The 16,313-nt window shown below is 56.5% G+C and overlaps 2 protein-coding genes across 2 annotated transcripts in view; one reads left to right on the plus strand and one right to left on the minus strand.

The window, feature by feature from the left end:
* The window catches only part of NECAB2 (N-terminal EF-hand calcium binding protein 2), a 70,377-nt gene extending 59,690 nt beyond the window's left edge, over positions 1 to 10,687 (plus strand). The window contains exons 6-13 of the mRNA XM_058813683.1: positions 5,726 to 5,862; positions 8,376 to 8,494; positions 8,612 to 8,691; positions 9,092 to 9,148; positions 9,263 to 9,375; positions 9,685 to 9,762; positions 10,125 to 10,216; positions 10,400 to 10,687. Of these exons, the coding sequence (XP_058669666.1) occupies positions 5,726 to 5,862; positions 8,376 to 8,494; positions 8,612 to 8,691; positions 9,092 to 9,148; positions 9,263 to 9,375; positions 9,685 to 9,762; positions 10,125 to 10,216; positions 10,400 to 10,428 (705 nt within the window). The 3' untranslated portion in view covers positions 10,429 to 10,687. The remainder of the gene's footprint in view (positions 1 to 5,725; positions 5,863 to 8,375; positions 8,495 to 8,611; positions 8,692 to 9,091; positions 9,149 to 9,262; positions 9,376 to 9,684; positions 9,763 to 10,124; positions 10,217 to 10,399) is intronic.
* Positions 10,688 to 11,293: 606 nt separating this feature from the next.
* SLC38A8 (solute carrier family 38 member 8) lies at positions 11,294 to 15,632 on the minus strand. The gene is made up of 10 exons (XM_058813750.1): positions 15,438 to 15,632; positions 14,783 to 14,981; positions 14,429 to 14,582; positions 14,221 to 14,325; positions 13,855 to 13,912; positions 13,476 to 13,590; positions 13,197 to 13,347; positions 12,914 to 13,113; positions 12,689 to 12,743; positions 11,294 to 11,390 (listed from the first exon to the last, which is right to left on the minus strand). Exons 1-10 carry the CDS (start codon positions 15,630 to 15,632, stop codon positions 11,294 to 11,296), a joined length of 1,329 nt encoding a protein of 442 aa, XP_058669733.1.
* Positions 15,633 to 16,313: the final 681 nt, after the last annotated feature.

Raw genomic sequence — 16,313 nt, forward strand, 5'->3', positions numbered from 1 at the left:
TGCTGTTGCTCCAGTAGCAGCAGGGAGCCCAGAGGTATCTCCATACAGGTGAATAGGTTTGCATGTTATTTGTGAGTTAAACTGTTCCTGCAGCAATCCACCCTTCTTGTCCCTGCCTTTGAGATGTGTTTGCAGTGAACAGGAGATGCTGGGCTCCTGGGGCTCGTGGAGGTGCTGCAGCAGATGTGCTCTCCCTGCTGCTGGTGCCAGGCTGACCACGGGTCTCCCCCAGTTTTCAGCCCCCAGCAGCAAACTGCAAACTGCAAACTGCAAGCTGCACTTGTTTGAACAGCTCAGTTACAGCTCCAGAGCAAGAACCATCTGCCAGCAGCCTTGGATGCTAAAAATGGGGGATGGTATTTTTTGTTTTACAGCACAGCCCAGATCAGCAATATAAAGTGATCTTATTTGCATTCTTACCTGCCACACTTAAGCTTGCCAAAAGTGATGTTGCTCTTTTTTGAAAGATGACACCTCGAGATAAAATAGTCATGGGAAATAATCCTCAAAAAGAACATTTTCCTCCCATCCTCCAGCTAACCTTTTATCTCAGCCTTTCATTTAACTTGAGCAGGTTTTCTCTTGCTCTGCTGGATGGACTTGGTGCTCACACTGAGGGTGTCAGGCTCCTGGGGCAGGGCTGTGCCATGTCAGGGTATGGACCCATGGCAGGGTGGAACAGCAGCGCAGTGCTGGCAGTTCTGAGTTGTGCCCAGCCCAGAAATGTGAGCTGCTCAAGGCTTCTCACAAACCTCATGTTCTGGCCTTGCCTCAAGGTGGTTAAATGAGCAGCAGCTGAAGATTTCTGGTCTGGGTTTGAAGGTCATGGGGTGCCACTGCAGTGCAGCAGAGCCAGGTCTGAAACACTCCAAAGGTGCAGTTAGAGATGTAATCATGGTGATGGGTCAGTGAAATGGTAAAGGATGAGCCAACTCTCCATGTGTTTTGAATGATACATTTCTGAACAATTTCTGTGTCAATTTCTATAGCAAAAAAACAGATGCCGATCTCCAGAAAAGTTATGGAATTTTATAGTTGAAGAACAATCTGAAAGGAAAGGAAGTGCTCATTTAGATTCTCAAAATATATTTCTGCAACTCTTCTCTGAAGCTGATTTAAGAAAATATTGCACCACAAATTAAAACAAAATGTGCTGCTTCAGTTCTGCAAGAGCTGAATTTTCCCCAACTTTTCAGTTCAGTCTCCAGACCAGAAAGCTGCTTCTCCATGCGACGCCATCCGGAGCGATTTTCCTGCCAGCTCAGCAGGGCTGTGCAGGGGATCCACCTGGGCTGCCAGACTGTGGGGAGCAGGGACTGGCAGGGACATGAATCTTAAGATCTCTCTATTTTTAGATGAAGATCCTCATTCACTGCTCTTCTGCTTGTCTGTTGCTGCCAAGTTCATGTCCCTCCATTCTCTCTGAAAAGGAGGAGCGCTTTCTCTGGAGGTCTTGCTTGTGCTGTCCTGGCTCCAGCTCTCACTGACCTCCTGCAGAACATGATTTTCCTCCTCTTCCCTCCCATTTTAGGTCTATTGCTCCTGGGATTTAGGTAAATCGTATGGTGAAGGTGCCAGTGCTGTTGTCTTGCCAAATAGTCTGAGAGCAGCTTTGAAGGGAGAAAGTCAAAGCATGAGCATGTGGCACAGCCAGGCTGAGCCTTCAGCAGCTTGACCATCCCACACTGCTACATCTGCAGGGTCCTTTGAGTAGGTCCTGTTTGGAAAACAAAATCTGCACTTTCCTTGGAAAACTGAAATAAAATCTGTATCAAATTGCTGCCTTGTGGGTACTAAACACAGCTAATTAGGAGCATGTGTGAAGCAAAAGGCTGATTTATAGGGAGGGCGTTGAGCAGTAGGAGGCCACTCTCCCAAGCCTGTTCCAAGCCTGCTGGGTGAGGGTGCAAAGGGGCCAGAAGCCTCTGGACCCACAGGTGAGCCTGGGGAAGTGCAGCACAGCCCCTGTGTGGGCCAGCAGACACCTGCCCTTCACATCCCTGTGGCTGCACCAGAAATGATGGATCCAGGGCAGCAGGGAGGTTCTCTGATAGTGAGAACAGAGAAGTCCTGTGATAAATTTCTTGGGAAGGGCCCATGGCTGGAAACCTTCAGGACCAGACAAGGTAAACATGAGATGAGAAGAGTCCAACGTTGAGGTTTGCAGGAGGAGGATTTTACAGCAAAAAACTTTTCAAATCCATATGATGCTGTTGTCATTTTTTAAATCTGAACAGGTGTCTCATTTGGTTTTTTAGAGCTGTTTCGGGAAGGCTGAGGGTCTTTCATATGGTAATGCTTTCATTTATCAACTATTTAAATGCCTGTTCTCCTCAGGTTTCTCCTACTGATTATGTGCCAGGCAATCAGTTTTGGGTCTGCTTTGGAAGGGCTTTGAAAGTCGGGGGGAGGGAGAGGAGAAAGAGGCAGGTCTGAGTGTTATTTTAATTATAAGAAAATATGTCTTGGAAGCAAACAGGCAATTATGAGCAACGAATTTAAATCAGCCACTCAGAGATTACAGTGCAACACATGCCTGGTTTTTAAAGGGCTGGGTGGGTGGAAGATAACCTCCCCATCATGCTGGATGAGGCTTGATGGGTGTTACATGGCATGGCAATAGGTTTGTTGTCGGGTTTTGCTTTTTTAACTGGAGGAAAAGTGTGGGTGAAACAGAGTTGCCTTTGGTTTCCAACTGAAACAGCATCACTCTGGGTGTGCTTGGACTGTGGTTATTAACAGTTGGAGAAGTCACCAGTGTCCCCAGGCGTGGTAATTGTCAGCCAATTTGGCCAGTCTTGCTGGAAGCCAGCCCTGGGAAGTCTTGTTGGTCAGGTTGTAAACCTGTGAGGCAAAGGGAAGGTGTGGGGAGGTCACAGTGGGTCTCCAAGTTCGTGGGTGGTGCAAAATAATCTATATTTTACAACCTGAAGTCTTAATGAGCTGAATAGTGACCTTTAAAAATGCCAGCAAAGAGGTTTGAGATGTTCAACAACATTAAAACTCTCATTCCCCAGTATTTGCTCCCCACAAGGACATGGCCATGAGAGCCCATTTTTAAGCATCCATTTGAGAGTCTGGTGAGGGAAACTCGACACTGGTTGGCAAATCAAGCACCCAACAGCATGAAAATCCCAGTTATGCTTTGCACAAGTAACACATCCCAGGGGTGTTTTCATTAATCTGTGCCAGAATTTGGGCGATTTTGGGTGGGTTCCTGTGGAAATCAAAAGCTGGAAGCGCTGTGGTGGGGCTTTGAGCAGACTGTGCCCCTGTGTTGGCTGCCAGGTGTGTGGGAAGGTGCCTTACAGACACATGAAAAGCCTGTGGTGTGGAGGAGTAGGGTGGATTTGGGGTTTGGACCTCAGCCAGCTGACCAGAGACCCCATTATTTCCTCAAGAATGCACGCTGTCCTTTCCCCACTCCTCTCTCCTTTTTGAATGTCTCTGTTTCATTTCCTGCTTTGTCAGATCCTGAGCTTTCTGAGGCTCTCCTGAGAGCCATCATCACAGAAATCTCAAGGCCATCCTTTCAATGATGTTTTCACACTTGCTGTTCATTGCAAACACTCAGGCCCCCCTGTTCGCTGCAGCAGAGGTCAAGGCCAGGCAGTTCAGCAAAGAGCTTGTCTGGAAATGATGGATGGGAAAGAGCAGGCTTGGAGATGTGCAAGAGTTTCTGGCACAAAGCAGCTTCATTGAGCAGCAATTATTACATGATCTCCATAAATATTTTAACTTCTCAAGCTAAGCAAGGAGGAAATAACTCTTCAGGGTGGAATTAATAAGACTAAACCTCATTAAATCTCACTAGGATAGTCTGACAAATGTTTTAGTAAGACAATGGGAAGGATCCCTTTTATAGTTGGTCTTTTTAATGGTTTGTTTTTGCAGCCCTGAAGAAGACACGTGCTGGAGGAAAACCTGAGGGATTGTTAAAAAAACCTCTAAGCATGTGCATTTCTGATTCAGATCCTGAGAGCAAATCTCACAGCTGGGCTGGCAAATGGCCAGTTAGTTAAGTGAGAGAAATAAAATCCCTGTTGTTTTGATTTCAGATCTATTTGGCTTACTGGCCTGTCAAAAAGCATCAGATCTTCACGAACACCCCAATTTTCTCTGCACTGGCTGGAATAGCTTTGTACCCAACATCCATCCATCCATCCATCCATCCATCCATCCATCCATCCATCCTGCATATAGGGAGTTCAACTGATTTAAATGAATGTGGGAATCACCTGTTTGATTTTTCCTAAAGCTGAACCAAGATTATAGGCTGTGGTTAGGTAATAAAAAATCCACCATTTAACTACGCATCCTCTCACAGCTTCAGCATCACCATCACCTCCCTGTGCATCACCCTCTCCTGAGGATCACTGTGTGGTGCATTTCCCCCAGAAACACTGTGGCTGTGAGCAGGTTTTATTATGTCAGACAGAAGTCATTAAACGCTGCTAATTGGATGCTCAAGAAGGCGTCAAGAAATTAACGCTCCCATTCCAAACCAGGGCAAGGAATCAGCTCTGTGATCAGTTTCCCCAAAGGGTTTTTTCCATCAGCTCATTTTTCTTTTATGATTTAATACAGGAGATAAAGGTGGGGATAAAGGCCCTCTGGGTTCTCGCAGAGCTGCTCCAGTTGCCATGGAAATAACCCTTGTTAATAACTTCACCATGAAACTGGGATAATTTTCTTTGGGGAGCTTGGGGTGCTCGTGTTGTGCTGCTGCATGCTCAGATCACCAGCGGTGCCGGGACCACTCCAGTCCCATAAGTGTGGTCACTGCTGATGGAATGCAGGAAGCCAGGACATCCATCCCTGTCTCATGGCTCCAAAAATCCAGTCATTCCTCCCAGAGGACTCCCATGCTGGGAGATGTGAGCACACAGGGACAGAGTACCCAGCAGGGTTTTGCCTAGGCAATGTGCTGTCCCAGCAGGCATTGATGGGTGGGAGTCTGGGAAAAAGTGGTGCTGTTGAGCCTGGTTTTGGGGAGCCTTTGTTTCACTGCAAATGTTTTCAGCTCTGATGCTGAGTGGTTGGCTTCAGCCAGAGCTGGGGAGGTCAGTGGCCACTGAGCTGGCCTTGGTCTGGTTGGGCTGGTGTTGAACTGGTTGGAGTGGTGTTGAACCCATGCTGGATTGGTTTGGTCGGTGTTGGACAGTCTGTGCCAGTGTTCCTTTGGTTGTGCCAGTGTCCCATCTGTGCTGGTGACTGTCAGGAGGTGGAGGAGCAGGGCAGAGCTCAGCAAGGCTGTGTTGGGAAAGGGGCCCTGGGTGCTTCAGGCAGATCTGTTGTTCTATTAAAATATTTTTAGGTGTTCTTAGTCTTGAAAAAGTTTGCATTACCCTGGGAGCTCCTGTCAGTCAAACAACATGTTGAGCCCTGTGAATCATTCCAAACCCCTTTAACTTGAGTGCTGGGTTGGCCATACTGTTGTGGACTAGGGCACTGTATAATGTGCTGAACTCTCTGAGCAGGGGTCTCCAAAGCACAGGACACACTTTTCATACCTACATGCACTGGCTGCAAGGCAACAGTAAAGTAATGTAAGATCATGCTAAAGAGAGAAACTACAGGCTTTGGGTAACACCTCTTTACATCGTGGTGACATGGGAGGGGACCAGGGAGGGCTGTGGGCCAGGGACTGCACTGCCCAGGGACCCTGGTGGTGCTGCAGGTGCTGCCCTGGCACTCACCAGGTGCTCCCTGTGTGTCCCTGCAGGTGTACGAGAGCGGCAGCAACGTGGACCAGTTCGTGACGCGCTTCCTGCTGAAGGAGACAGCGAACCAGACCCAGTCCCTGCTGAGCTCCGTGGAGAGTGCTGTGGATGCCATCGATGAGCAAACCAACCCCTCCAGGTCTGCAGCACTTCTGCCCTCCTCTGGTGCAGGAGGGTGGGAGGGGAGGAGGAGGAGGATGCTTTTGTGGGGTGAGGGAAACGCAGCAGACATTGTGCAGCAGCAAAGGGGAGCTGGGCCTTTCTCTTTGCCTCCCTTCCTGGCTTCCTGAACTCTGAGGGCTTTTCTCCACTGCTCTGTCCTGGCCTGTCCCTTCCTCTCCTGCAGTCCTCAGGGTCACCCTTAACAAGAGCACTGTGTGTGGGGATGCAAACCAGGGGCAGAACCTGGCTGGGCAGCACTGGGTGCACAGGGCTGTAGCTCTGGGCAAATCACTACTCCCACCCAGGGCAAAACACAGCCTGAGGTGGGCTGGGGACAGCCCACAGGGAAGATTGCCATGCCAGGGATGCTGCCCCTCCTGCCAGAGCACTCAGCAGGTGTGACAATCCAGAGGGAAAGGGTGCTTGTGCACTGAGGACAGGCAGTGCTGTCCCCCCAGTCTCGTGAGGGGCTGTCCCCATGCCAGCAGCCCAGCACACACCACTGAGCTTGGGCGGCACAGAGGAGACCGTCTCAAGATTTCCCGAGTGCTGCCAGGGCTAGGCTATCAGGAGTGGCAGCAGCAGAGGCAGAACCTCAGCACAGCCCCCTCGGTGTCAGTGTCACACAGCTCCCCAGAGTGTCACTGTCACCAGCTCTAACCAGGACAGGTTGCCATGGAAACCGGTGTGTTTGTCAGACCAACCCTTCTCCTGCTGTTCCTTCGAACCAGGAGGCCTTGGAATGCTTGCAGGGGGATGTTTTGGCTTCCCAAAGCCATGAGCAGGCAGAGAGGCACATGGAGAGTGAAAATCCCAACTCCCTCCTAAGACAGACTCTGTGGAACACAGCGAGACCTGGGCAGCTCTGCCACCATCTCACCAGCTTTTCCAGCAGGAATGCTGTGGGTTTCATCATCTCACATCCCTTTCTTCTCCTTGTTTTGTGGCAAACCTTGTACAAAAAGAAGTAGGAGCTCCTGCAAAACAATGAAGAGGAAACAAACCCAACATCAGGCGGAGCAATTAGAGCCCATGAAAGACTATGCTGGCTTTTATTTGCTGATGTGGGGGCCGAGATCATAATGGGGAGTATTGTAGTTATTTTCTCATGAAGATAATAGCTAAAAAGAAAAACAAATCCCACAAAAAAATTGTCTCCTGCATCCGCATGAAGACAAAGAGGTGGCCTAAAAAGCATGAAAATAAAGGGCTGTAGAACAAAGTGCAAAGGCAGAGGTCCAAGATGGAGACACCTCATTAAATTCTGATTAAAATAAATCTCTGCCTGTTTTTGCCTAATTTCCTATCTATTGACAGGGGATAATCCAGGACCAGCAGTGTTATAATTGCACAGCCTGTAGCAAAGGGATGCTCCTGCACCCTTTATTGTTGTTCCTGCTTCCTTATCTTGGAGATGTTCTTTGGGACCTGCACACTGTGTCCCTGTGTATATGGTGGAGCCCACACTGGCTGATTTACAAGGTATCTGGGGAAGGAGAGCCCAGCAATGGTGCTTAGGAGGAGCCAGGTGCCAGGGGAGGGACAGGAGGGCAGGGAGATGCTGGCTGGTGTGCTGCCCATTGGGCACTCAGCACATTATCTCCAGCTGGGAGCTGCTTGACTAACAAAGAGGAGCCAGGGCTCCCAGGCACCTCTGTCAGCAGTCAGCTGGCACAGAACTGCTCTTGCTGGAAGGAAACACTGGAAATCCTTTGAGCTGCTCAGCCTCTCCCTCTGTGGCACAGGATTCCTCTTGGTGGAGAAGAAAGGAGAGGGTCGTTCTTCCCCAAACCCATTCCCCTCTCACTCACGTGGATGGCAGCTGCAAACCCTTGTGAGGATGGCAGATCTCTCATGTTCTCTGGCTCGCAAATAAATTATGTCCTGGGAGGAGCACCAAGGACCTGGTGCTGATGGTGATTATGGATGCTCCATCTGTGGAAGTGTTCCAGGACAGTTTTTTGAATCTATGAGCAACCTCCAGGCCAAATGGGCTTTGTAGACTCAGACAAAGAAAGCATGCTGGAGAAAATGATACAGTGGGTGTGTTTCCATTCTCCAGAACTGCAGCTGCAGTCTGTTGGTGGGATGCACAGCCTCTGCTCATGGGCAGTCTGGGTGGCAGCAGTTTTTCCTGTCTGAAAGCCACCAAAGGCATTGGACTGCAAAACCAGCCCCAGTAAGGTGCAGCTGGCTGGGCACAGGGGCCTGAATGCCCCATGTTGCAGGTGTCTGTCTAGGACAGAAGAAAAAGGCCCTGAAGGCTGCTGGTGGTGCCAGGAGGGCTGTGCTGTTCCACGAGTAGGAAAGTGATGGCTGCTGGAAGCAGCCCACTGACATTCCTTTGTTTCTGACCCCCTCCAAGGGCTCTGGCATCATGGGCAGAGCTGCCAGAAAGGAGGCTCCAGTGCTGGCTCCCCAGGCTGGCTCATGCCACTCTGTGAGTGCCAGTTCTGCTGTCCCGACACCCTGTGTGCTCTCTGGTTGCAGACACTATCCCAGCAAGGATGGTCATGGCCTGAGTGACACCTGGTATGACAATTCTGTCCCCAGCTACTCTCCCAACACCTGGATGGTCCCCAGGGAGCACGGAAAGAGCCTCCAGGCTGGTAAGTGCTGACTGCCTGGGGTGGCTTGGAGCACTCAGATCCCAGCAGCAGCACAGGGCGCTCAGGGGGTGCCTGCAGGTGCCCCTCAGTCCATCAATGTCTCCTGGCTCTGTGCAGGTTCCCCTGACTCCAAGGCAGAGGGGCTGGAGGGGCAGATCAACAGGCTGGCCAAGCTGATTGGCAAGCTGGAGGACAAGGTAAGGGCCAGCGTTTCCCTGTGTGTGGCTGTCCTGCCATCCCAGGGACAATTCAGGCACCTTGCCCCAGCTGTTTTGGAGCAGGGATGATGATTTGGTGCTGGGGATGTTGGCTGCAATGGGAGCAGATGGAACTTTTGTGAAGGGTCCTGACTGGAGGTGTGTTGGGGAGGATGAAACAAGAAAGCTTTATAAATATGACTGCTTGGCAAAAGATCTGTCCCAACTGCACGACCCCCCAGCAGCTCCTACAGAGGTGCAAGTGGCTCTTGGAGCCCGTTCCCTGTGGAAAAGGGGGCACAGTCATTGCAAATGGTGGGGACAGAAAGCCACCAAGCAGGGAGGGACAGCAGCCTCAGGCAATCCACACCCCCTCTGCTGCTTGCTGCCCTTTTCCCAGACGCTGTGGTTTGACCTGCACCAGCGGCTGTCGGACAGCGAGAGCACGGCCTGCACGGTGAGTGTGCCCGTGTACCCCAAGGGTGCTGGGGTGCCCCTGCAGCACAGAGCCACACTGGGGGGGGTCACTGTGTTCCTGTGGTCTCACATGCTGTGTTTGGGGGCCCTGCAGTACCTGCTCCTGGTGAGGAACGAGATGACGGTGTCACACAAGCACCTGAGCGAGTTCTGCAGCTCCCTGAAGCAGTACCTGAAGAGCGTGGCCGGGGAGCGGGACTGCTTCCAGTGGGTACCAGCAGCAGCTGCCTCTTGGGGGCTGGGGAGGTGGGGAGATGGGGCTTGGGGTGGGGTGGAGTGGGGACCAAGCAAAGGACTGAGGAAAGCAGCCAGGATTTGGGATGCAGTCACACTCAGCCACCAACACTGCTTTTGCATGGGCTGGGGAATGCTGGGATGGTGGGCGGGCTGCCCCTACCTGGGCTGCTGGGGCTGGGTCTCCCCTCAATAGCCCACCCAAGAGCACACCTGTGGCTGCAGAGGGGGGTGGGGGATGGCTCACGTTGGGGGTTCACCCGCTCTCCCTGTTTCTGCCAGTGTCACTGCAGTGAAGCTGCCTGATGGGGTCACCTTCATCGTCTATGAGTTCTGGGAGACTGAGGAGGACTGGAAGAGGTAGGGAGGGGATGAACAAGCCCATTTTGGGAGGCTTGGGTGTGGAGGGTTGTTAGAGCAGCTGAGCCCCAAGCTCTGTCCCCTGTCTGACAGCAGGACTGAGGAGCTGTCTGTCTGTCCTAGGGCTGTCCCTGTAAACAGGACAGGGAGTTGGGGTGGGTCTCTACACCTCCCAACTGGGAGTGCCTTTGGATGTGGTGATGGGAGGGGTCAATGTCCTGAACCACAGCAGGGTGCTCTGCACAAGGGGAAGTGAGCAGGATTGCAGGCACCCAGCCCTGCCAGAGCTGGGTGCTGTGGGGGGCTGGGATGGTGTTTCTGGGAGTACTGGGCGTCACCCACTCTCTTCCACCTGGGCACAGGCACCTGCAGAGTGCCACCTGCAAGGGCTTCCAGCACGTCAAGGTGGACACGCTCAGCCAGCCCGAGGCCATCTCCAGCGTGGCCGTGCCAGGTAGGAGGGCAGCCACCCCAGGGGGTGGGGGACAGGGACCCATGGACAGCCAGAACCTCTCCAGTTGTTGGGGAGCAAGGGTGGGCAGGGGGCATGGTGTGAAAGACAGCATGGGCTGAGCTGGCAGGGCTGGGGGTGGGTTCAGGGGCTGGGCAGGTGTGACCCAGCGATGTTCCCCTGCAGCTGCCTGGTGCACCCTGAGCCGAGAGTGACGGTCAGTGCCAGGGGCCTGCCAGCACCTGTCCCCTCTGCGACGCCTGGGGGAGGTGTCGGTGTGACCTGGCTGCAGTGAAGGAAACTCCTGTGTGTGTGTGTCCCCCACCCCAGAGAGTCCTCCCTCAGCCCCCCACCACCTGGGGCACCTCTCCCTGGTGTGGGTGGTCTCAGGGGAAAGAAGGACTGCCAGGGAGGGGCTGGCAGGGTTTGGGGTGGGGGACATCCCCAGATATAGGTAGGCAGGGAGGGGGACAACGGGTGCAGGCAGGCAGGCCCTAGGAAGGAGGGATGGGAGTGGGAGGTGGGAGGCTGGAGCCCCCCCTGAAAGCAGGGAGTAGGTTGGGGGTCTGTGCAAGTCCCGGGAGAAGACTGGGGGTTGAGGCTGTGCCTGGTACGTGTGTGCCTGCAGGGATGGGGACCCGTGCCCCAGGGGGGAGTCAGGGTGGTGGCAGAGGGGCGTTTCCCTTCTCCCTAGGTGCCCCTTAATCCTTTTCAGATGTGGGGGGTCCCCAGGGGTTTCCTTTGCATGTGCACAGTTGCAGCTGGTGCCTTGTAGGCGTGAGAGTGGCTGCCTCCCCTCCCTCCCGGGGTCTGTACTTTGTGTGTCTGTCCGTCTGGGCCAATCCCACACCCACCCCGCCGTGTGTGGGGGTCCCTCAGGGTGTGTGGCACAGGACCTTTGCCAATTCCCTCTCCTGTCTTTATTAGCCACTGTACAACGGGGACGGTGATGCCAAATAAAACTGCCATGGGATCCAGCGGTGTGGCTGTGTTGGGGTCTCTGTGCGGGGCAGGACGCTGGGGGGTCACGGTGGGGACACAGTGGGGACACGGTGGGGTCACAGGGGGCTCTGAGGTCCCTCAGCGCAGCAGCCCCAGCACGGCCAGGGCAGCGCTCTGCCCACAGACAAAGGCACCGCCGAGCACGGAGAGAACGCCCCAGGCGATGAGAGCAGCCCTGCAGCGACACGAGCAGAGGCTGCCGGGGTACAGCTGACCTCAGTGACGGCCACCCCTGCACCCCAGCTCCTGTGCCTGTGCAGCTCCCTGCAGGGTCAGCCTCCTCTGCCCTGCTCCTCTGCCCCGCTCCCAGTCGATGGCAGAAGAGCTTGGCAGCCCCTGCCCACTGCAATGACACACAAACCTCAGTCAAAAAGCCAGCAGATGCCACCACGCAATCATTCCCAATTCTGCTGTGCCCAGTGACTCTGCTGATGGAGCACAGACCCACATGCCCCCACCCTTGGACACAGCCACTCCCACAGAGCCCTAGCTCCATCCTGTCCCCACATGCTTCCAGCCCTGTCCCCTCCCCAGCCCCAATCCCCAGAGCCCTGGGTCTGCACCTCCCTGTTCCCTCCTCCCTGGGCACACAGCCCACCCTGCCCCAGACCAAGCCCCTGCATGCAGCACTCACCCCAAACCTGGCTGCTGCTCTGCTGCAGGGTCCTCAGCACCATGCTCCTTCCCAGACTGTCCCAGGCAGGCTGGGACTGTCCCCTCGCAGTCTCCATCGCCCCAGCTCATGTCATCCCCTCTCCTCATGATGGGCACATGCTCTGGCAGGTCTCCCCAGGGAACCTCTCCAAGCTTTGTCACCCACCTGGGTGGCCCTGCTGACCTTGTGCCTTGGCCCCTCCAGCACTCTGGCACTCTTTGGGACACCCTCACCCCTCCCCAGATGTTCATGGGTCCCCAGAGCACCCTCCTGACCATGACCCCAAGGTCCTGGAGTGCTGCCTCCACTCATCACATAACCTCCATCCTCCCTCAAACTCTGCTGCTCCCCCAGGGGCACCACAGACACACTAAAGCACACACTTATCCCAAACTCACCAGCACCATGTCAGGTCCCCTTGACATGGGCTGCTGTGCCCCAGCCCCTCCAGACAGGAGCAGTGATGGGGACACACTGCCCTGGCACAACAGACACCGAACACCTGATGATCTCCTGTCTTGGGGCACCCTGCCCCTCTGACTCCCAACCTGACCCCGCCCCAGTGCCACCAAAACCCACAGTTCTTCTGCCCCTAAAGTCACTCTGGTACCTGGGCATCTCCTTAAAGCGTGGACACAGCCCTGGCATCCAGGGGCATTCCCAGAGCCCTTCCCTCCACACCCAAATTCCCCTCCTTGCAGGGTTCCCACCTTGACCAGGCTGACCCCCAGGGAACTGCCCTGGCCACAGCCCATGGGACACCACACCCTATCCCTGTCCCTTCCCTTGCCCCCACCACCAAGCATGCAGACACTCACTTTTTGCGTGGCCCGAGGCTGCGGGTCCCAGTCAGGCACACGAGGCACAGCCCTGCTGTCAGTGCAGAAGCTCAGCCCCACACAGCACCCGTCACAGCACTGTCCCCCCCAAGCACAGCCCTGCACCCCCAAAACAGGGCCAGGACAGGCCACTTTCCCCTGCAGCAATGCCCTTGGCACCAGTGTCCCCCCACTGCTTTCCTCCCTCCCCGTGCCTGCTCTTGCCTGGGAAGATGAAGATGAAGAAGGCGCTGATGCCCCCGATGAGCTCGATGACTTTGCCGATGTCGGGGACAAAGAGGGCGATGCCCAGCGTGGCAGCCATCCAGGTGACCGTCAGTGCCACCCGGCCCCGCCGCTCGTGTGCCTCAGACGCCGCCACGGCCCCGCGCTTCGAGGCTGCCCACAGGTCCTTCACCACGGACCTGGAAGGGAGGATTGAGGGGCTGATGGCACCAGGGGAGCTGCACTGGCTCGGGGGACACCCAGCTTGTCACCCTCCCCTCACCTGCCCAGCAGCACCACAATGGGGTAAATGGTGACGATGGAGACACCAAAGAGCAGGCGGGCGACGATGACGAGCGGGTCATTCCCTGGGTAGGACATCAGGACATCGGACGCCACGGCCTCGCCGAAGGTCAGGTAGCCATAGAGCCCTGCTGACAGGGAGTGGGGGTGGGCAGCTGTGCAGTGAGCAGGACAGAGGAATTCTGAGGAGAAGGGATGAGCCAAGGGGAGAGGGGAACCCCAGAGCAAGGAGGAGTGAAGGGTTTGGTGCCGGGGTTACCAGTGAGGGAGTAGATGAGCAGGCAAATGAGCATGGAGAGCACAGAGACGGTGACCCAGTGGGAGAAGCTCTGGTTGCGCATGCTGCTGTAGATGGCCACACATGCCTCGTGGCACTGCAAGGCAAGGGGATGGTGCTGGGGCCCCATGCAGGGACAGCCCCCACCCCCAGCATCCTCTCTCCCACCTATGGGTGCCCTGTCCCACTCTGCCCCATTCCCAGCACTTGTGTCCTGCCCCACAGCACCTCTGGTGACAGCCACAGGTCCCCTTTCCTGCAACCTGCTCTTCAAGGGTTGGCATCCCTATGGTCTGGGATGCCATGGGGGGCTGCCAGCACTGCCCTAGCAGCTGCAGCCAGAGGAGTCAGGATGACCTACCTGGAAGCCAAAGCAGATGGTGGGAATGACGCTGAAGATGGACGTCCAGGACGAGGACCTGTGGCATGTGGAGAGGAAGCACAGAACAAAAGGCATGAGGCTCTCATGGAGAAGAAACAATGGCATAAACTGGGCATCCTGGATGGCACCCTGTGGGAATCTCTTTCCCAGTGATTCTGGGAGAAAGAGGTATTGCGGTGGTGAAAGCTGGGGCTGGGAGCTACCACCCACTGTGAGTTGCCCCCAGCTCACCCCCACCCCACATAGGGCCCAGTGCCATTCCTGCCCCACCTCCACCCCTGCCCCCATGTCACTGCTCGAGCCATGGAGCTCAGGGCAGGAGGGACATGGGGCTGACCCTCCTACCTGGAGGGCTGGGGTGGCTCAGTCAAACGCAGGCTCTCTGCCTGCAGGTAGTATTTCAGGATGACGACCAGAGTGAGGTAGCAGGCAGCCAGCGTGCCCAGGATGCTGTCAGGGCATGGGAGAGCATCAGCACACAGCCAGGAGGAAGGGAGGAGGTAACCTGAGGGTGCCTAGGGGTGGGCCACCACAGGGATAGTGCAGGTGGTACCTGGAGTACTTCTGGAAGCCGATCTCCCTGGGGACAGAGAGTGGGAAGATGACGAGGACACAGAGAGCTGAGAGGGTGAAGCGCTGGTCCACGTACCAGGGGGGCAGCTGAGGGGCCCCGCTCAGTGTCCCGTTGGGGTACAGGGAGTCACACACTGTGGGGGGCAGTGGGGGGGTCAGCTGCACCCTGAAAGATGGCCCAAGGAGGTCGGGAGCATCACACCATGGCAGAACCAGGGAGCCCCATGTCCTTAGAATTTCCAGGAAAACCGTGGGGGTGACCCCAGCCCACGTGGGGCCACCTTCCCCTCACTCCCCAAGCAAGCCCCAAACACAGCGAAGGGAAACAACTCACGTTTCTCCAGCTGGTCACCCACCACCCTGAGGAGTGCCACGGAGATCATGAAGAGGTTGAGGAGGAAGCAGACCTCGCAGAGCTTCCCCACGGCCGTCCCGCACACGGCCCGCACCACGCCCTGGTAGGTGGGCTGGGCGCTGAGGGCCGCGGCATAGCCCAGCACGGCCAGCCCGCTCACCAGGAACACCAGCGAGCCCTGCGGGGACAGAGCCAGCAAGGAGCGCCACATCCCGTCCATCACCCCCAGAGCAGGGCAGGACACAGCAGGCCCACGGCCAGGGACCAGGTCACCGGCCAGATCACCTTGTGGGCCTGGGTAACAAAGGTCAGCAAAAGATGGAGACACGGTGGTACTTCGGGTTTAGATTTGGGGTTTTGGGGCATGTACAGGAGCAGACACCCACTTACTTTGAATTCAGCTACAAGCCAGCTACAAGTGTGGCTTCAGCTGCAGAGAGCATCCCTCAGGTGGCACCGCAACACCACCCTAAGGATGTGGCGGGGGTCGGGACGGGGGTGCCGCACCGAGGGGGTGCCCGCAGCTCCCCGAGCACCAGAGCAGGTGCGTCCCCTCCCTCCGCTCCCTCCCCGGAGCGGCGCCCCTCGGCTCCCGCTGGGGCTGCCGCAGCCCCTGTCCCCGCGTCCCCCTTACCAGCTCCACCAGGAGGGCGGGAACGGCCCCGCCGGCCCTGCCGAAGGCCCAGGGGAAGCTCAGCAGCCCCGCGCCCAGCGCAGACTTGAGCAGGATGAAGACGGCGCCGGCGGAGGAGAGCCCGGGCGCGGAGAGCCCGGCGGAGCGCCCCGCCGCCGGCAGCAGGGGCCGGCCCTCGCCCGCCACCCGCTCCATCGCGGCAGGGCTGTGGCCCGAGCGCGGCCCCTCCGCAGGGCCCCGCGGGGGCGGCGCGGACAGCGCGGGGCTGCGCGGACCCCCCGCCCCCGCGGGGCTGGGGAGGGGGCGCCGGGAGGCGGCGGGGGAGGCCCTGGCAGGAGCTCAGCCGCGGATAGCCCCGTCCCGCTCACAGCCCCGTCCCGCTCACAGCCCGGCCCTCAGAGCGCTCCGACGGAGCACAGCCGCCCGGGACTCGTGCTCTCACTATCCCCGAAATCATCACCACAGGGCTGGGCGGACTGAGGCCACCCTCATCCCGCTCTGTTCACCCAGGCATGAAACTGCCACCAAAGGGCATTAGGGAGTGCCCCGGGAAGGGTGAAGGAAGGCAGCTGCAGCTCACACTCCGCACAACTCGCTGGGTGCAGGATGAGGCCAGCACCCCTGCGTGTCTCCCAAACACCTAAAAGCCCACTGGTGCTTTCCTGCACTGGGACACTCTGGAGAGGATCCCATCCCGCTGCACACAGGCAAAGGGGATGCCAGGATAACAGGATGGGGTGACTGATGCTGCAGAGGACCTGCACGGAGAAGGTTGCACCCCATGGGAATGAGGTGCCCATTCCCCACACGGGGGACACACAGCAGCTCTGTGCCACTCCTGCCACATGCCACTGCCCCAGGGCTCAGCACACAGGC

This window comes from Ammospiza caudacuta, chromosome 13 (genome assembly GCF_027887145.1).
Source record: "Ammospiza caudacuta isolate bAmmCau1 chromosome 13, bAmmCau1.pri, whole genome shotgun sequence".
Classification (NCBI taxonomy): domain Eukaryota; kingdom Metazoa; phylum Chordata; class Aves; order Passeriformes; family Passerellidae; genus Ammospiza; species Ammospiza caudacuta.

Coding starts and splice junctions, on each gene's coding strand:
- SLC38A8 (XM_058813750.1), bottom strand. CDS start 15,632: ATGGAGCGGGTGGCGGGCGAGGGCCGGCCCCTGCTGCCGGCGGCGGGG. Junction 13,591..13,854: donor CCATCTGCTTTGGCTTCCAG/GTAGGTCATCCT, acceptor CTTGCCTTGCAG/TGCCACGAGGCATGTGTGGC. Junction 11,391..12,688: donor AGCCTCGGGCCACGCAAAAA/GTGAGTGTCTGC, acceptor GTGTCGCTGCAG/GGCTGCTCTCATCGCCTGGG.